This window comes from Theobroma umbraticum, unplaced genomic scaffold (assembly GCF_002168275.2).
Source record: "Theobroma umbraticum cultivar Fairchild unplaced genomic scaffold, ASM216827v3 scaffold_89.0, whole genome shotgun sequence".
Classification (NCBI taxonomy): Eukaryota; Viridiplantae; Streptophyta; class Magnoliopsida; order Malvales; family Malvaceae; genus Theobroma; species Theobroma umbraticum.
The window spans coordinates 1,995,652-2,012,885 of record NW_018397271.1 but is presented as its reverse complement, the minus strand read 5'-3'; the positions used below and the strand labels follow the sequence as shown (position 1 = coordinate 2,012,885).

The 17,234-nt window shown below is 33.3% G+C and overlaps 1 protein-coding gene across 1 annotated transcript; it reads right to left on the bottom strand.

Moving 5' to 3' along the window:
- Positions 1-490: 490 nt before the first annotated feature.
- On the bottom strand, positions 491-3,351 carry LOC110426501 (serine carboxypeptidase-like 45). The gene is made up of 10 exons (XM_021441727.2): positions 3,056-3,351; positions 2,846-2,947; positions 2,418-2,513; positions 2,218-2,310; positions 2,011-2,081; positions 1,584-1,916; positions 1,339-1,463; positions 1,110-1,199; positions 898-1,015; positions 491-783 (listed from the first exon to the last, which is right to left on the bottom strand). The coding sequence occupies exons 1-10, from the start codon at positions 3,291-3,293 to the stop codon at positions 637-639; spliced, it is 1,413 nt and encodes a 470-aa protein (XP_021297402.1). The 5' UTR covers positions 3,294-3,351; the 3' UTR covers positions 491-636.
- Positions 3,352-17,234: the final 13,883 nt, after the last annotated feature.

Sequence of the window (17,234 nt, the reverse complement as noted above, 5' to 3'; positions counted from 1 at the left end):
GGTGGAAAAGGCAATACTAGTATATATTTAGAGAAGCTAATCACTAAACCATGGAATCTTAGTCCGGATATAATTAGGCTATGAGTTGTGTAAAGGTTTTTTCTAATATTGACAGCTTAAAAAAGGTGATTTGTGAAACCAAATACAAGCAGATTTAAAGAGGAGTTAATTAGTTTACAGATGGGTTAGTAAAATCGGTATGAATCGATCAGGCATGTTCAGTGCATATTGGTGTTTGAGCATATAAGAAAATTTGTTGTTCATTGGGTTTATCATTTATGGGTTGATTTGTGCATTTGAGCTTTTATACTTTTTTTTTTTTTTTCATTTTTTATGCAAAATACGTATTGAAATGTAATGCTTTTATTTTCTTTTATGTTTTTTGTATTATGTTATTTTCTTTTCAATTTTTTGTTTTGAGCTGTGAGATTATTTAAGCTTTTCTATTAATAGGAGGAGAATGTTTGAGAAAGAAAAACAGAATAAGAGAAACATTCACGGTAAAACAGATAGAGCTCTTCTTTTATGAGTTTTGATTATCTCACACTTCAATTTGGTTCATATATATACCAACAGGAAAAATCAAAATAGAAAAATTGCCTGCTAATATTAGCATTTATAGAATACTAGGCCTGCTCAAGCTCCTGGTAGTGGTTTCCCAGCTAGAACTGCCTTGAACAACGCCAATGATCGCTCTGGTTGTGAAGCTGGAGCTGTGTGCGAAGCTCCTCTGATGGTGGCGAAGGACAAGATATCACCATAAACTTGTGTCCAACCACCAACCTGGAATAAACAAGGGCATAGAAAAACAGTTGAATGTAATTTTAATTAGTTATTGGTTCACATAAAACATACAGGATTTACTGAAGCAGGTCAAGCGCAATTCAACTGGCTTACTTGTTTTCCCTCAAACCAAGGTCGGTAAGGCACAGTTGTGTTAAGTCCCAATACTTTCGCTAGCTTATACACTAATATTCTGGTGCCAATAAATGGGATAACAGAATCCTGATCTCCACTGTGACAACACATTTGAGTAGTACAACGCATGAAGGAAAATCTAGTATCATAATTTGATAAACAAGAGTTGACTATATATCTATATTTATCACCTGTAAACCATGACTGGGATACCAGACTTTACTATAGAGCCAACAATATGAATTGTTGGCGTCTCTAGGTTGGCCATATATTGCACAAACCTGTAAATAAGAGATCAATTCAACACCAAAAAATAAGGAGAATATATTTTATAACAATTGTGGGCTCTGGCAGAAAAATAGATGACAACAGTCTCCAATGGCTTATCTATACTAGGAGAATTGAGGAATTAATTGTTACTTGTTACATAAGTTCCAGCTGGTGGTTCCAACAAGTTGTGCGTGTAGGGCTTTCTGCACATCTTTCCTGTTCAAGTACTTGGTTGTTTCGTCTTGTATACAGGGGTCTACTTTCACACTAACTTGCTGAAGGGGATGGAAATTCAAAGATCACAATGAAATAGCATATATAGAGATAATGAAAAGTTACAAAAGGGCACACAAAGTCTGACTATTGCAAATTTGCAGTGTAGTTTTAATTTTCACCTGTTGACTGAGGCCATCTGCTTGTGGTGAATGTTGAGGTCCTGACAACAGGGAGTGACTGAGTATTGCCATTGGTGACTGGCCAGACGATAGGCAAACATCGGCAATGACATCATATTGGTCGATAGACTTAGTAATTTCTGTTGAAACTTCACTATATACAGACATACAGTCAGATGAAATCGACCTTCTAATAACCTCTCTCATGAGCCGAGAAGAGTTACAAAATGAAGTGAGAAGCTCATAAGCTGAATCTGATATCAAACCATGAGACCAATAATATTGATCCACTGAGTTCATATCTGTAGCGAATTCAAGAAGGGGATTCCCTATCTGCATTCATGAAGATTAAACGTACATTATATTTTGGGCAAATTCACATTTTCTAAAGGAGGGGAAAATGCACACATTTCTATGGTGTACTTACAGCTATCCCTTTAAGATTCAGCTTCAGATTGGAGTGAATAATGAGTTGTGCAAGTTGTGGTACATAGTGACCTACAGGCAAGATAGAGTAGGAAGTCATATTTGCATAGCTCGTGAAACAAGCCTATCATTCGCATTCAACTAATTGAGATTTCTCTCTAGCTTTCCTTGACTGAGACGGAACATGTAAAAATTTTCACATATGTACCTGCATAACTTTCTCCTGTGATGTAGAAATCTCTATTCTTGTACTCAGGGAACTTGACAAACCACCGCTCCAGGAAAACGAGATTATCTCTTGCTTGAAAGGCAACAACATGAAAATCAATTTCACGTTAGATGTCTGAAGAATTCAATCAACATTCAGCATATCCTTTATGCTGCAAGATAAAATTAATGCATATAAACCTGCCACTTCATCGTTTAAATTAGAGTAAAATGAGTTATTGGCAGAATAAGAGAAGCCGACGCCTGCGGGTGACTCCAAGTATAGCATATTAGCTTCTGCAACATTCAACAAAGAAGAAAATCTATCTAGTCAGTGGTCATTCACTTGAACTTGGAGGCAAGCATCTGGCCAGTAGCAGTCACTAAGACTCACATGCATACCGAGTGACGTTGTTGCCTCATTACCAGAATGCAAAGTAGAGTCAAAACAAATTGTGATAGTAATTTATTTCTATGTTTAAGTGGTGACCAAAACTGTTGGCTATGTTACTTTCTATTTTATGGCAACTATTAGTTTATATCTATCACGCGCTAATTAAATATTTAAAAGTAAACAGAAAGAATTAAAAAGATACTACTAGTATGAATTAATATTTTCAGAGGAAGACCTTTATTCCAACTGTACTTATTCTTTTCCAAAGCCTCTCCATTTGGCTTAAAGGGGCCATGTTCGGTGAAAGCTCCTGCTCCAATAGACGAACAACCAGGCCCTTCAAGAAGCAATGAAAACTACATTAAAATCCTCAAAAGAATGCATGAAAGAAAGGTTAAAACCTGGACCAAGGAAACTGAATTTTAGCAAACATGCATTGATTCACCTCCATTTAGCCATAGAACAAGTGGCTTTGACGCAGGCATAGTTTCGGCCTCAACAAAGTAGTAAAACAGAGCTCTCTTCTGCTTCTCATCGACGGTGAGGTAGCCAGAGAAGTGTTGGAAAGTGACTCTGGGTTGGCCAGGCAAAGCTACAATTTTATCAGCTTTGGGGAGTGATTCTACAGCCGTCAAACATGCGTGAATAAGAGCAACAAAGGCTATCCATTTCCCAGATTTCATGTTTGACAGAAATCAGAAAGGGTGAGACAGAGAGCACTGTTGCTTGAGATGATGGAGATAGCTGGTGTGTGAAATGTGAACTCCTAGTCTTATAGAATTGGCTAAAGCAAAAAAAAAGGCCAAAAAAGTTGACAGGCTTACATATTGGTGGGCACCCACCATCGGACAATCGAACGACCCCAACTTCCTGTAGATCAACATGTTTCCACGTACTATCCCGCTCATTACGGTTTAACTTTTCACCAAAATTTCAATGAATTTGTAATTTTTTTATTTTTCAAAAATTCAGCTCAATATTAACCGAGTGCTTGAAAAATACTCTTGAATTATTGAAATAAATTCTTATTCTGCTACATTCAATCAAATTCCCATATAACTCCTTATGAACTAACAATTGATTAATTTTTTTTCAAATTCATAGTATATTCAAAACACAGAGAAGTGAAACTTCACTAGAATTGGAACAAGATTCATGTTTGTTGCTCTCTAAAATTGAGAATAACAGCACAGAATCATCTCTAAAAGTATAACCTACAAGACTATACGATAGACCGGTCTTCCCAGAAACCTGTACACATAAACAAACCCAACAATTCCCCTACAACATGAGGCAGTCATCTCACCGCCATTCCCCAATTACAAAACATCACACAATTCAAACAAAGTCAAAGATTTACTTAGATAGGATATGCTTACGCCCGAAGTTTCCTTTTGAACATCAGGATAGGTAGCTACCGGGGAGGTATGGGACAAGGCATCAACATGCCCAACAATCAGAGCACAAAAACAAAGGCAGGAAGACTCGTCATTCGAACAAAAGGAAACCTTAGCAGCCGCAGTTGGCCAATTGCAAAGATCATCCAGCATTAATCTTCCGCAAGGCACTTATCCAATCTGTCAACCACACAAGTCCAGTGATTCAACAAATTCAACATTGGTGACACCGACCATAAAAAGAGAAGAAAGAACATGCTAGTTTCACTCCAATGCTCAGAAAAGGGCCTCTGCTGTTGAAACCCCTTAACCCTTTACTGTGCACTAATCACAGGTTACTTCAGGATGGAGATGAGGTCCTCTGAACGCTACACCCCTTGACACTCAAGTTTTCTCCAAGTTAATTCATTCGAAAACATTCAGTAAGTCGCTCCGTCGTTGGATTCCATTCCTTGCCAAACTGTCAGCGAATTGATTTTTTTCTCTAATCACGTGACTGACCTCTCACTCTCTGACCCCTTTTCCAGCTTTTCAATGTGCAATACCCATTTCCGCAACCTTTATGGGGCTTCAACAGGTTCGTTTACCCATTTTACAGTATTTTTAAAGTCAGATTCAATTATTAGAGCATGTGTTTGGGACTACTTGGAAGCAAAGAAGATCATAAAAGCTTCCCTAATTGTTCTAACTTCAGTTAAACTTGCGTCTCCTACCCCAATAGCATTTAAGAATGTGACTTTCACCAATCCATTATGATCCGTCATAACTCTCCCAATTTTTTACATCTCCGAGGCAACCTTTGGCTACTCCATCAATGTTAAATTTCATTTGACCTTAGCGTGGTGTCACAACCCTAACTCAAAGGCCATGATTGATGCAAGGGTATTGATGGGAGTAACGTTCTTATCCCAAACTAACCTCAAAAGAAATAAAAAATTTACTAAAATGTACATCGTGTAGCTCATTATAACGAAATCTTAGACAGGCATACATTATTATATTTATATCAAATGTTAGAATATCAGTTTGCATGATTTTGTGCTCAAAGTGTGGAAGCATAACAAATACAAAGTTTAAATTATAACCAACCTTGGGCGATTTAAAGTGTACGCCATTTTGTTGTAGTCTCAAAGTATAACATTTGTTACAAATATAAAAAGAGTTTAATATTCATGATAGACTAGAGGAGTACAACTTAAACAAAAAGGAAAGCACTTACTAGATGCCTTATTGATCACCTACCAAATTGACTGTGGAAGTAGCTCTACGCAAAGAACAACGAGTCAAACAATATATTGATTTGAAAAAACAAATGCATCTTACTTGTGTAAGTTATAAAATAATTCTGTGAGCAAATACCCAAGCAAAGGCCGGGGGGTGGACGAGCTAAATAGGAGAGTGTTTATGTAAGATACTTTTAAAATAATGCAAATAATCTAATTCCAAACAAAACCGAAGTCTGCTTGTTAAAAAATATCAAATATCCAAAGAGTTTGGGAGTTCAATTTTTGGGCTATATCAAACAACCAAAGATACACCTACATGACAAGCACAATCAATAATTCAAGAATCTCAAATCTTTGTCTCAATGAATACAAATTTATTTTGGGAATGTTTTAAATGAAGTTTTGTTGAAAACCCATTCATAAACCTTCAAAATGAATGTGTAATTTATAAAACGTTCAAGAATTACAATGGAAATAAATATTTAAAATCAATTTAAAAAGAAAACATTTTAAGTAGATTTCGAAGAGTACAAAAGTTTAATTGTAAAATAAATTCATCACATTTAGAAAATCCTTTGAAGACTATTTAAATTCACATAGAAACATAATCTATCCTTGATCTAATACATCAAGTCTAAATACCAAAGTCGAAACAACAAAAAAAGTCCAAACACTTATGTCGAAACGAATATCAAGAGTCCAAACACCAAAGTCGAAACAAATATAAAGCATCTAAAACAATTATGTCAATTATCACTTAAAATAGATTGTGGAGCACTAGATATAATGGATAATCCAAAACAAAGTGTGTCGTGGCTGCAAAATGGTCTGGGACATAGTCACTAATCGTTTATCATAGGGCATAGGGTAAGATCTCATCCACTACCGAACAAAACAAAACAAAACAAAACTAAGCATTATGCACAATGTGTAATGACTACTGTCACTAACTACCTGTCTATAACTTGAGTAAGCTCCATTAAAATAATACGTTTCCAAACAAAAAGGTGAATTCATTCACCATCAAAAATTAAGAGAGTAAAAAAAATTAAATTATGGTTTCCAAAGTCCATTTCCAACAAAAGGATGAATCCAATTATCAACAAAATAAAAGATTGAAACAAAACCAAAGTTCAAAACAAAGCTAAATCAAAGTCATTAATCATACTAATATCTGAAGGACAAATTGACCTAATACTAAGGTCTATGCAAAACTAATCATTTTTTATTTCAAATTTTCAAATCATCAATCATTCAACTAATCATATACGAATATCAATTTTGAGGTATCAAACAATTGAAAGGCTTGTTCCCCATGTTCAAAACCATATACGTATTAAACATATTTACATAGTATACTTAGCTTCCATTAAGCAAACTTGAAACCATCGTTCACACCTCAAAATTTATCAAAAATACAATTTATTGTGAGGTTGTAGAAAAGACATGCTTAATTATATCAAAATAATTAAAAACACCACATCTACCCACTTTGTTTAAGCATGCCTTTCGTCTTAACACCTTTCGTCGCAAGCTTAACTCCATCAAAACTCAAACTACTCCAATAGCACCTAAAATGGTGTTTAATCATTAATATCTTCATAGACCCATAATAATTTCATAGTACAATAAATATCCACTTCTAACTCTATATAACCCATGCTTATCCAAAGGATTTGCCTAATAGCTGTTCTAAAACTCATACTTATCAAATATCCTACTCAACTTACACATTTCCTTACCTTGGTGAGCTCTTACACAATGGTTCTGACAAATTTTGAAGCCCTACTTACAAAATTTGGGTCCAAATAAAGAAATATAAATTAAAACTTGAAAACTTGTTTTCGAAAGAGATTTAAGAAAGATTTAGGAACTAGAAATCCTTACCTTTAGTTCTTAAAGATCAAGATTTGGTAGTGGAGTTTAAGGGTCTTGAGAGCTAAGAAATTTGAGAGAAAATGAGTGAAAGAACAAAGAGAATGCAAGAAAATGAAAGAGGCTTGGGTTTTGGGGTTTTTAGGGTTTTGTTTTTTTGTTGGTGTAATTTGAGGTCAACTTTTTTAGGTAAGGGGTCAATTATGGCTAAAAATGTACTTTAAGGTTGATTACTCTGAGGGGGTAGTTGACCATGGTTTAGAAAGCTGCCTCTATTCAAAAATTTTTTTAAGGTTTACTTCTTAACAGAAAAGATTGACCTTTCAACCTTTAATTTACAAAAATTGACCCTTTTGAGTTCTAAATCAACACTAGTCCACCCACTGACTTTCCAGTATTTTGTGAATGGTTTTCTCAAGGTTAGAAATCATGGGATATCCTAAGCTCACCACGTCAGTTATCTAATTTGTCCATGTAATGAAAAGTAGGGGTTTTACATTTTCTCCCCTTTAAGAAAATTTACCCTCGAATTTAAACCAACAAGTTAGTTACCTTAATTTTGAAATAAATGTGGGTCCTTGATGTGCTTTTTGTCCTCAACATCCCAAGTCACCTCCTCTTTAGAGTGGTTACCCCAAAAACTTTCATCAAAGCTACATCCTTAGTGTGAAGTCATTTTACTTGTCTATTCAAGATTTCTATTGGTACCTCCTCATATGACAAGTAATCACCCAACTGCAACCCTCATAACAAATCACGTAGGATGGGTCAAATAGTACTTACGTAATACATATATATGAAATACTAAGGGGATATTAAAAAGATCCGGGGCAAGCCCAATCTATAAGTTACAACATTAACTATCTCTAGGATCTCAAATGGTCCAATATACCTCAAACTTTAAGTCTAGATGTCTATGGTCGATATATTATTTTTGTCATTTTTAAGCTTTTAGCAACTTATCCCGAATCAATTGAATCTTATCAGTGACCTCTTGAACCGTCTTCGATCCAAGTAGCTTTTATTCATTAACCTCAAACTAAGCGATGGTGACCTAAACTTATTCTAATAAAAGGCCTTAGATGCCATCTCAATGCTAACCTGGTAACTGCTATTGTAGGTAAACTTTATCAAAGGTAAATGTTGATCCCATGTAACTTCAAAATCAACCACCCAAGCTCGTAATATATCTTCTAAGTTCTGTATAGTCTTTTCAAACTATCCATCAATCTAAAGATGAAAAGTAGCGCTAAACTTAAACTTAGTTCCTAAAGCCTTTTGGAATTTACCCTAAAACTGATTACTAAATATCTCTTCAAGGTTATGGTAATTATAAGTCCATGAAATTACACAATTTCCTCAATGTACAGTCTAACATATTGTGTTGATTCATATGTGGTCATCATTAGTAAAAGTGTGTAGACTTAGTCAATCTATCAAGTATAACCTAAATTGAACTGCAAATCTTACCAGTGCGGGCTAATCTCGTTTCTAAATCGATAAATATGTCCCCCCACTTCCATTTAGGTATGGGTAAAGGTTGTAGCAAACCTATAAGTCTTTGATACTCCACCCTAACCTATTGGCATACTAAACACTTACCTATAAACTCTATTACATTCTCTTTTTTTCCTTCCCACCCATATACATTTCTCAAATCATGGTACATTTTGATGGTTTCGAGATATATACATAAGCAAACAAATGTTCCTCTTAAAGAATGTTCTTCCTAAGTCCATCCATATCTCGCACATACATTTTTGCTCCATAGTGAAGTAACCCATCAGAACCTCTAACAAAGTGTTAACCTTTCTTCCCTTGAGCACCATTTAAGGGCTTAGTCACTCATTAATCTTTATCTTAGGCTTCCTTAATGCGATCAAGTATCATAAGCCTAACTCAGAAATGTACTAGTAAAGCATTAGTCCCATTGACTTTAAAATGCAATTCTATCCCTCTAAGGTCATGGATATCTCTCACCAAACATCTCCAAAAAATGATAATGTGGGTCAAACTCCCCATAGACTTAGAGCTCAAAACATCGACTACCACATTTTCCTTATTGAGGTGATACAAGATGATACGATCATAGTCCTTAAGCAACTTCATCCATCAACATTACCAAAGATTGAGATCTTTTTGCTCAAAAATGTACTTAAGACTTTTATGATCTATGTAGATCTCACATGTCTCCCCATAAAGGTAATGTTTCCAAATCTTAAGTGCAAACATGACAGCTGCCATCTTTAAATCATGGGTTTTGTAATTTTGCTCATGCTTTTTCAATTGTCTAGAGGCATAAGGTATGACTTTTCCATGTTGCAGCAACATGATAACTCTATTATATAGAGTTATTTAGCTACATTTTGGGATAATAAAATAGCAAGTTCTTGTGTTTTGAGTCAATTTTAGATTGCTTTTATGTTTTTAGTTAACTAGTTCAAGCATGTTGATTTACTTTAATTCTAGCAATTTTAGTTCAAATTTATGTTGAAAGTCTCTATTTAAGTCAATGTTGATTTGGTCTTTGAGATTGTAGGTTCACATGTGTTTAAAGTTAAATGCTAGTGAACAAGGTATGGAGACTAAGTGTAGATTTTTACTGAACATGTTGCTTATTTTGGTAATAACTTGAGCTACAAAGATCCAATCAACGTAATTCTTGGACCATTGCAAAGATGAGATTTAGACCTAAACTTTCATGTTTACAATGTTACCTAGATCATCCTTGAGGTAGGAGAAAATCATGTTGAAATATGAGGCATGAAAGCAGTTCTACACCAAGGCAGCATAAGTGGCAGCATTGCTACCTTGTAGAGCTCAAAGCCACTATGCCCAAGGGTGCATCATGGCTCCAATAGAAAAATCCTAGAGTCTAGTGTCGTAGTAGCCAAGGAGGAGCACCACGGAAATGGTTAGAAGATGAACAAAAAAATACAAGTCATGAGCATCACGGTGCCTTTAGAGCAAGGTTGTGGCGCTCTGACATGGATTAGTAATGTGTAACCATTCATGAAATGAGTTTTTAGGGTTTTTTAGAGCCTATAAACAGGTCTTTTTCAGGATCTGATAGAGGAGGTGGAGTGAGGCATTGAACAAAAGTTTTTGAGAAAAAGGAAAAAGGTTTCTAATGAGAGAAACGAGAAGAAATGAAAGGAATCGAGATCAAGAATCGAAAAAGGCTTTGATATTTCTTTCTTGTTATTTTGCTATAGAAATGATATTTTCTCTTGATTTAATTATATTTACTATAAAAATGATGATGAACTAATTTTGCTTTCTAGGATTATGGTTATTTCATTATGTAGTTTGAATAATTGATTTTTCCTTACTTGCTATTAATGGAAATTGCATGGTTTATTCAATTATGCACTTATTGCTTTTCATTGCTTGATCACCAGTTGAATTGTTTGGGGTCTCTAAATAGAACTCAACAGAGGGTATTTAGAATAGACCATAGTTTCAAATAGCCTTTGTTCGATTCACTTTTGAGTTAGGTGATAGTTTGGTGTTTAGGATAACTATATACCTAAGTACCTTAGGTAGCCATATTAGAACACAAATGTAATGAACTATTTTTAATTAATTTACATAGACATATGAGATTAATTTAGAAAGTTATGTGTGCACGATCTCGATAAAGACGTGTACATAATATGGATTCTAAGTTTGCGATGTATTCCAATAATTTAAGTTAAGGAGAATGATTGAATTTAGATGAAGTTTTGAAAAACACCATAATCCTAGGTTTAAGTAAATAATTCTTTTAGTGACATTTTGTTCTTTATTAATTATTTAGTTAATTAATTATTATTAGTTTAATTAATCATTTGAAATTGAGTGCTTGGATAAAATTACCTTGTTATAAATTTAATACTTAGTAAGAATAGGTACAAATTTTTATGGGAAAAGAATACTCGACTTACCTTTATATTACTTGTACAGTCACGTGCACTTGTGTGTATACATCCGACAACACAACACATAACACAAACCAACACATGAGGCATCATAATAAACTGCATACCCACCTACACCTTACGGTAAACAAAGTACAGGTGTTGAAGTAAAACAAACCTTGAGCTTTCCAAAGCTCCCCTCACATGCCTCATTACATTGGAACTTCACATTCTATTGTGTGCATCTAGTCCTTGGTGCTGCAAATCTAGAAAAATCCTTGACAAATTGTTTATAATATCTAACCAAATGTAAAAAGCTAGAAATCTTCATCACAGAGGTTGACTATTTGTCGGATAAACCATGTTAGTGCACATCTAATTAACAAGTAATATAATGAAAGTAAAGTTTGTTCCTACAGAGAATTGACCAAATCATTTTGCTAATTACTCTAACTAAAACAACACAATATTATCTAAACAACTGAATTTAAAACTATTGAAAATTTTAATAAACTAAAATTAAAACTAAAACTAAAAATAAAAATATCAATTTAAGTAATTAATTAATCAACCAAAAGTTTATAACCACAGTATTCTTTCAATGTTTCATCTGAATCTTTTCTATTCCCTATTTACTTACAAGATAGGCTTGAGGTATTAACCTAGAGTTCTAATTTATTTATAAGTTTCTTCCAATGTTCATATAAAAGTATCTTCCTTAACCAATCTACTATATCCCTATGCAACGAAATCAAGAAAGACTCGTTAAGCTTAGACTCAAATCTTAGTTACATATGACATGAAAGTGTATTCTTATCCTACACGCGAATCAAATCAATCATCTCATGCAATTGATATTGAACATATTTTATTTTATCCATAGCTTACTCTAAACTACCTTTTGTAGTTCCTTTTAGGTTTCCAATTCAATCTAATGGTGGTCAATCAATCATACGCATTAAGAACAAGATTGAAATAAATGACTCAAACACTATCAATCATAAGCTAGAAAGAATATTAAAAACTCAAACTATGTATTAGGTTTAATCATGATTCTAGATCAAAAACTTACTTTAACATATTGTATGTAAACATCATCCAAAAATAAAAATATTAAAAGTAAACAAGAAAGTGTAAAGATATCAAGAAAAGAAAGAACTCTAATATTTATCAAGCTTTCGATCCACAATCTTCCATTCTTTTCTTACTTTCTTGCTAGCTGTAATGCCTCTTTTTCTTTAGAAAACTCTTCCTTAATTGTTGCTTTAATCTTTCTTCAATCTCCCCTTTTACATGCTTCTAAAGGGGGGGATTAAATAGGGCTCATGTTCGTGTCAAAATAAAAGTCCAATGACATGAGAACTCCTTTCACTTTGCAAATGCCATTGTTTTTTTTTTTCAAAAGTCTTTTTTAGGCATTGCAGTGCAAGGCATTTGGTGGCCAAGGTGCCAAAGCTTCATCAAGTCTAAAGCATTTTTATGGTTCAGGGTTCCATGGTACTGGCTTGGTGGATGTCATGACGTTCAAGGCTCTGCCTTGCTCACCTTGTTCTACTGCACTACTTTGATTTCAACATGATTTTTGACCACTTTTCAAGCTAAACTAGGTGATGTGGTAAACATGAAAGTTATATTCCTACCATTTATCTTTCCAATTGTCTAAGAATCATGTCAATTGGACTTTCTAGTGAAAGATATGCTCAAAATACTTAAACATATGTAGTTGAAATCTACACCATAAATGCATTTATTTCTCAAAAGGTCACCCTTTGCATAGCACACCTACAAAAGAAACAAACTAACTTAAACAATAACTAAAATTAAAAGAAAATATCATAAAATAACTTAACACAATTGAACGCAACATAATAAAATAAATAAAATAAAATAAATGACTAAAAATTCCTAATTCTTTAATTCAGTCTCAAGAGCTTAGATAAAATCACCCAAAATTTTGACCCAATAACTATATAAAATAGAGTTATCACACCCCTAAACATAAGATTTTTCTAGTCATTGAGCAAAACATAAATGAGAAACTAAAATGAGAACAACCTAAAGGATGAAAACAAGCTAAAGAAACCAATTAACTAGAGACAAATAGCACCAACTCAATGATCTACCATAAGTTATCTTACAATCTCAACTCAAGATAAAATATAGATATCATTAAGTCCATGTTTCAATTCAAATGCAAGCCCATTCTCAAATGGACTACCATCTTTTACAAAGAAAATCATACTTTTCTGAGCGAGTTTATGCCAATGCAAAATTTCAAATTAGTACTAAAACTCCATAGGTTTACTTTTATCTCTCTCTTCATTAATGTAGACTAATACTAGGTCAAGGATCAATAGGTTTTTATTAAGCTTGAAAGGTTTGGCTAGCGTCAAGGTAGGATAAAGGTCATTCATGTGGCTCAAATCACCCTAAGCACATAACTATTCAAGGACTTATGTTGAGCTTTTTATTCTCATTCTCCACATACCCTTTCTTTACTTTGAATTTTCCCTTTGTTCGACACTACTTTTTTTCTTCTTCTCAATTTCACACCCCCAAACTTATTTCTTTGTATTGTAGTTAGTGGGGTGATTTTTATCATTATTTTTCTAATTTTTCAAGTTTTCATTAACTTCACCTTTTTATACCTTTTTAACAATTAGCTCAATGCACTTACTAAAATGATTTACATACTTAGGAGTGAGGGATGCAAAATTGGCAATTTTATTTAAAACGCTAGGCTCAATTATTATGTGATTAAACAAAGGAAAAGGGAAATTAGGCTCAAAAGGGTATACTAGGAATAAGATATAACAAGGTAGGTTTGAAAGGCTTAAACGGTTCAATTATGGCCTAAATCATCTCCCTAACGAAGCATTGCCTAGTTCACCTCGAGAGAGAATCAAACAAATTCTAGAATTCTTGACATAATTCAAAATTCACATCAATATAAACCTTTTCTAGATATGCACAATAATTAAAAGTAAAAGATAAAGTGCTTAATATATGTGGAAATCACATTCTAACAATGATACTAAACAAAAGAATTTAGCACAAACCAAACAACGTCCATATTTATCAAAAGCTAAAGATACAAGACAACCAAGTTCTTATCATTGGATAAGGAAAGCATCAAAAAATTTGGCACTAATTACTCTAGATTCAAAAATTTTCAATAAGCATAAAAACTAAAGGATAAACTAACCTAAAATATGGATGCAAATAAATAAATAAAGTCTCAACTTTCACAGAAAAATCAACTTCCATAAAATAATTCCACCCCCCATCCACCAGACTTAAACTTAGCATTGCCCTCAATGTTAGAAATAGATAAAAAGTGAAGGAATACTCCTTTAATAGTTGGAGGAATCAAAAGAGGCTCTACTCTTCTTCCTCATTTTCATCATTGTCACCAATGCTTGTGGGAGACATTTTTCTTATTGCAAAAAGAAAATAAATAGAGCTTAAAGTAAAAATATAAATAAATAAAATAAAAATGATTAAAAAAAATGAGTTTCGAACACTTGGGTTGCCTTCCATGAAGCACTTCTTTATAGTCACTAGCTTGACTATGGTATCCTTTTTTGCACTTTTTCACCACCATAATAAGGCTTGAGGCCTATTCCATTAACCATGAATGTTCCAATAGCTCGACTAGCAATTTCTATGATACCACAAGGATAGACCTTAACCATTTTGAAAGGACCCAACTTATAACTTTATGATATAGTGTTATCTTGCTTTTTTTTGGAACCTAAATAAAGCTAAGTCCTTTAGTTTTTACATAATTTATAGGCATTTTTTATGTTTTCTTTATAATAGTTTAATTTATGTTATAGCATTTTCATTTAAGCAATTTTAGTTTAATTTCTTGTTAAAAAGTCCTGATTTCAGCCTTTACTTATTTACACTTTTATTGTTGAAGGTGTGCAAGGACATGGAGCTTAAATTGGTATGGTTGATGCAAGTTGGCTAGATACAAACTTCACCAAACATGCTATGGTATTTCAGAAATAACTTGAGCTAAAGAAGCTTAAATGACTTGATTCTTAGAGCATTGGAAAGCCAAGAGAAAGGGTTACAACTTTCATGTTTATCACTTCACCCAGTTTGGATTGAAACCTGGTCAAAATCACTTTACAAGGAGGTAGACCACAGTAGTTTTATACTAGGTAGCTTAAAAAGCCAAGAATACATGTCTCCCACACAAGTCAGTAAGTTTGGCGTTGTAGCACCAACATGGGGTTTTTTAAATCTACATTTCCCAATTTCTTATTCTAGGGCTTTAAATAAGGGATATAGATATAAGCCATGTTGACTAGGTTAAAAGTGTTGGAAGTAGAGCAACTTTTCCTAAGGAAAAGAACAAAAAACAAAAGATTAAAGGAAGAGAAAGAAAGGAAGTTCAAGGCTTAAAAAGCTGTAGAAAATTATATCTCTCTCTAGATTTATTCTTCTTTCACTTTTTTTTGTTGTATTTATGATTTTTTTTCTTAAAGATGATGTTTGTTGAGAATATGATGAACTTAATAGCTTTTTCTAGGATTATGGTTGATCTTTTAATGTAGTTTGGATATTTTAACTATTTTTTACTTATTATTAATATGCATTGTGTTATTATTTCAAATCTATGCTTATTGCTTCTAATTGCTTGATCAACAATTAGATTGAGTTAGGTCTCTAAATGCAGCTTGACGAAGGGAGTTTAGAATAAACCAAGGGTTTGAATAGCATGTGTTCATTTCACTTAGAGATTAGGTGATTTTATTAGTATTTAACATAAAAATATACCTAAATACCCTAATTAATTTACATAGACATATGGATAATTAATTATGAGAAATATGTTTACAAGCATCTCAACGGAGGCTTGTAGATAAATTAGGACTCTAAGCTAGCAACCAACCCATTAATTTAAGTATAAAGAGAGAGATTAAGTTCAAATGAAAGGTGGAATAATTCCACAACCCTAAGACTTAATTCCCCAATTTTTTAGTCAATTTAGCATTAACTCCCTAGTTTAGCTTCGTTACTTTAATTTCATGTTTTATTAATTTTCAAATTAGATTTACTTGGGCAAGATTAGGGTGCCCAATTTTTGTACTTAGTAAGAATTTAGACACAATTCCCTCTGGAGATGATACTTTTCTTACTACTATATTACTACTATATTACTTGCATTTGTTCTAGGGCTTCAGCAAAAGGAATATTAGTGTACAGCTTGTTAAACACATCAATAAACTTTAAGAATTTTTTGTCAACTTTTTCTTTTTCAAAACATTGAGGAAAGGTGGTGCGAGTGGTTGTGAAAGCTTTATTTTTTAATTTTCTACACTTAATTTTTCACTAGAATTTTCAACCATAACATCTTTTTCAGCATCTTTCTCAATTTTTTATTAATTTCTTTTTCTGTAACCTTAAGTAAATTTTTAGAATTTAAATTTGTACTATTTACCTCTTTTCCACTATGAAGAGTGATTACCTTATAATGCTCATTACCTTCTCCTTTTGGATTGGGTTCCATCTCACTTAATAGAGTGCCTTGAGGTCTATTGTGGACAGCATTAGCAAACTGACTCAATTATATCTCAAGAATTTTGAGATTTGCTAATTGGCTTTGGATTAATGCAGATATACTTTGAATGATAGCATCATTCTTTGCCATGTATTGCATGAACATCTCGTCCATTGTTGGCTTTTTCTCTAGCATAAGAGCTCGAGGTTGTGGTAGAAATCATAAAGGAAAATTTGGCTTAAAAGCTAATGAAGATGCTTGGTTGTTATTCTAAGAAAAATTAGGATGATTCCTCCACCTTGGATTATATGTGTTGGAATAAGGATTATTTTGTGACGGCCTATTTCTAATGAAATTGGTTGTTTCAGTGTAAATAAGACAATGGTCACTAGCATGTCCTTTCTAACATAAATCACAAGTTACAGCAAGGGCTCTGAACAACATTAGTATTCAAACTATCAATTTTCTTGGTGAGAAAAGCCAATTGTGTAGTCAAAGCATTAATTGCATCAAGCTTGTAGATACCAACAACTTTTCTTCCCTTAATTGCTCAAATGGCCATTGGTAATTATTTGAAGCCATCTCCTCTAGCAAATTATAAGCCTTATCAATGGATTTACTCACAAGTCTACCTCTAGCTACAACATCAAATGTGGTTCTAATTGGTCCCAGCAAAGCATTATAAACAGTCCAAACTAATAGCCATTTAGGT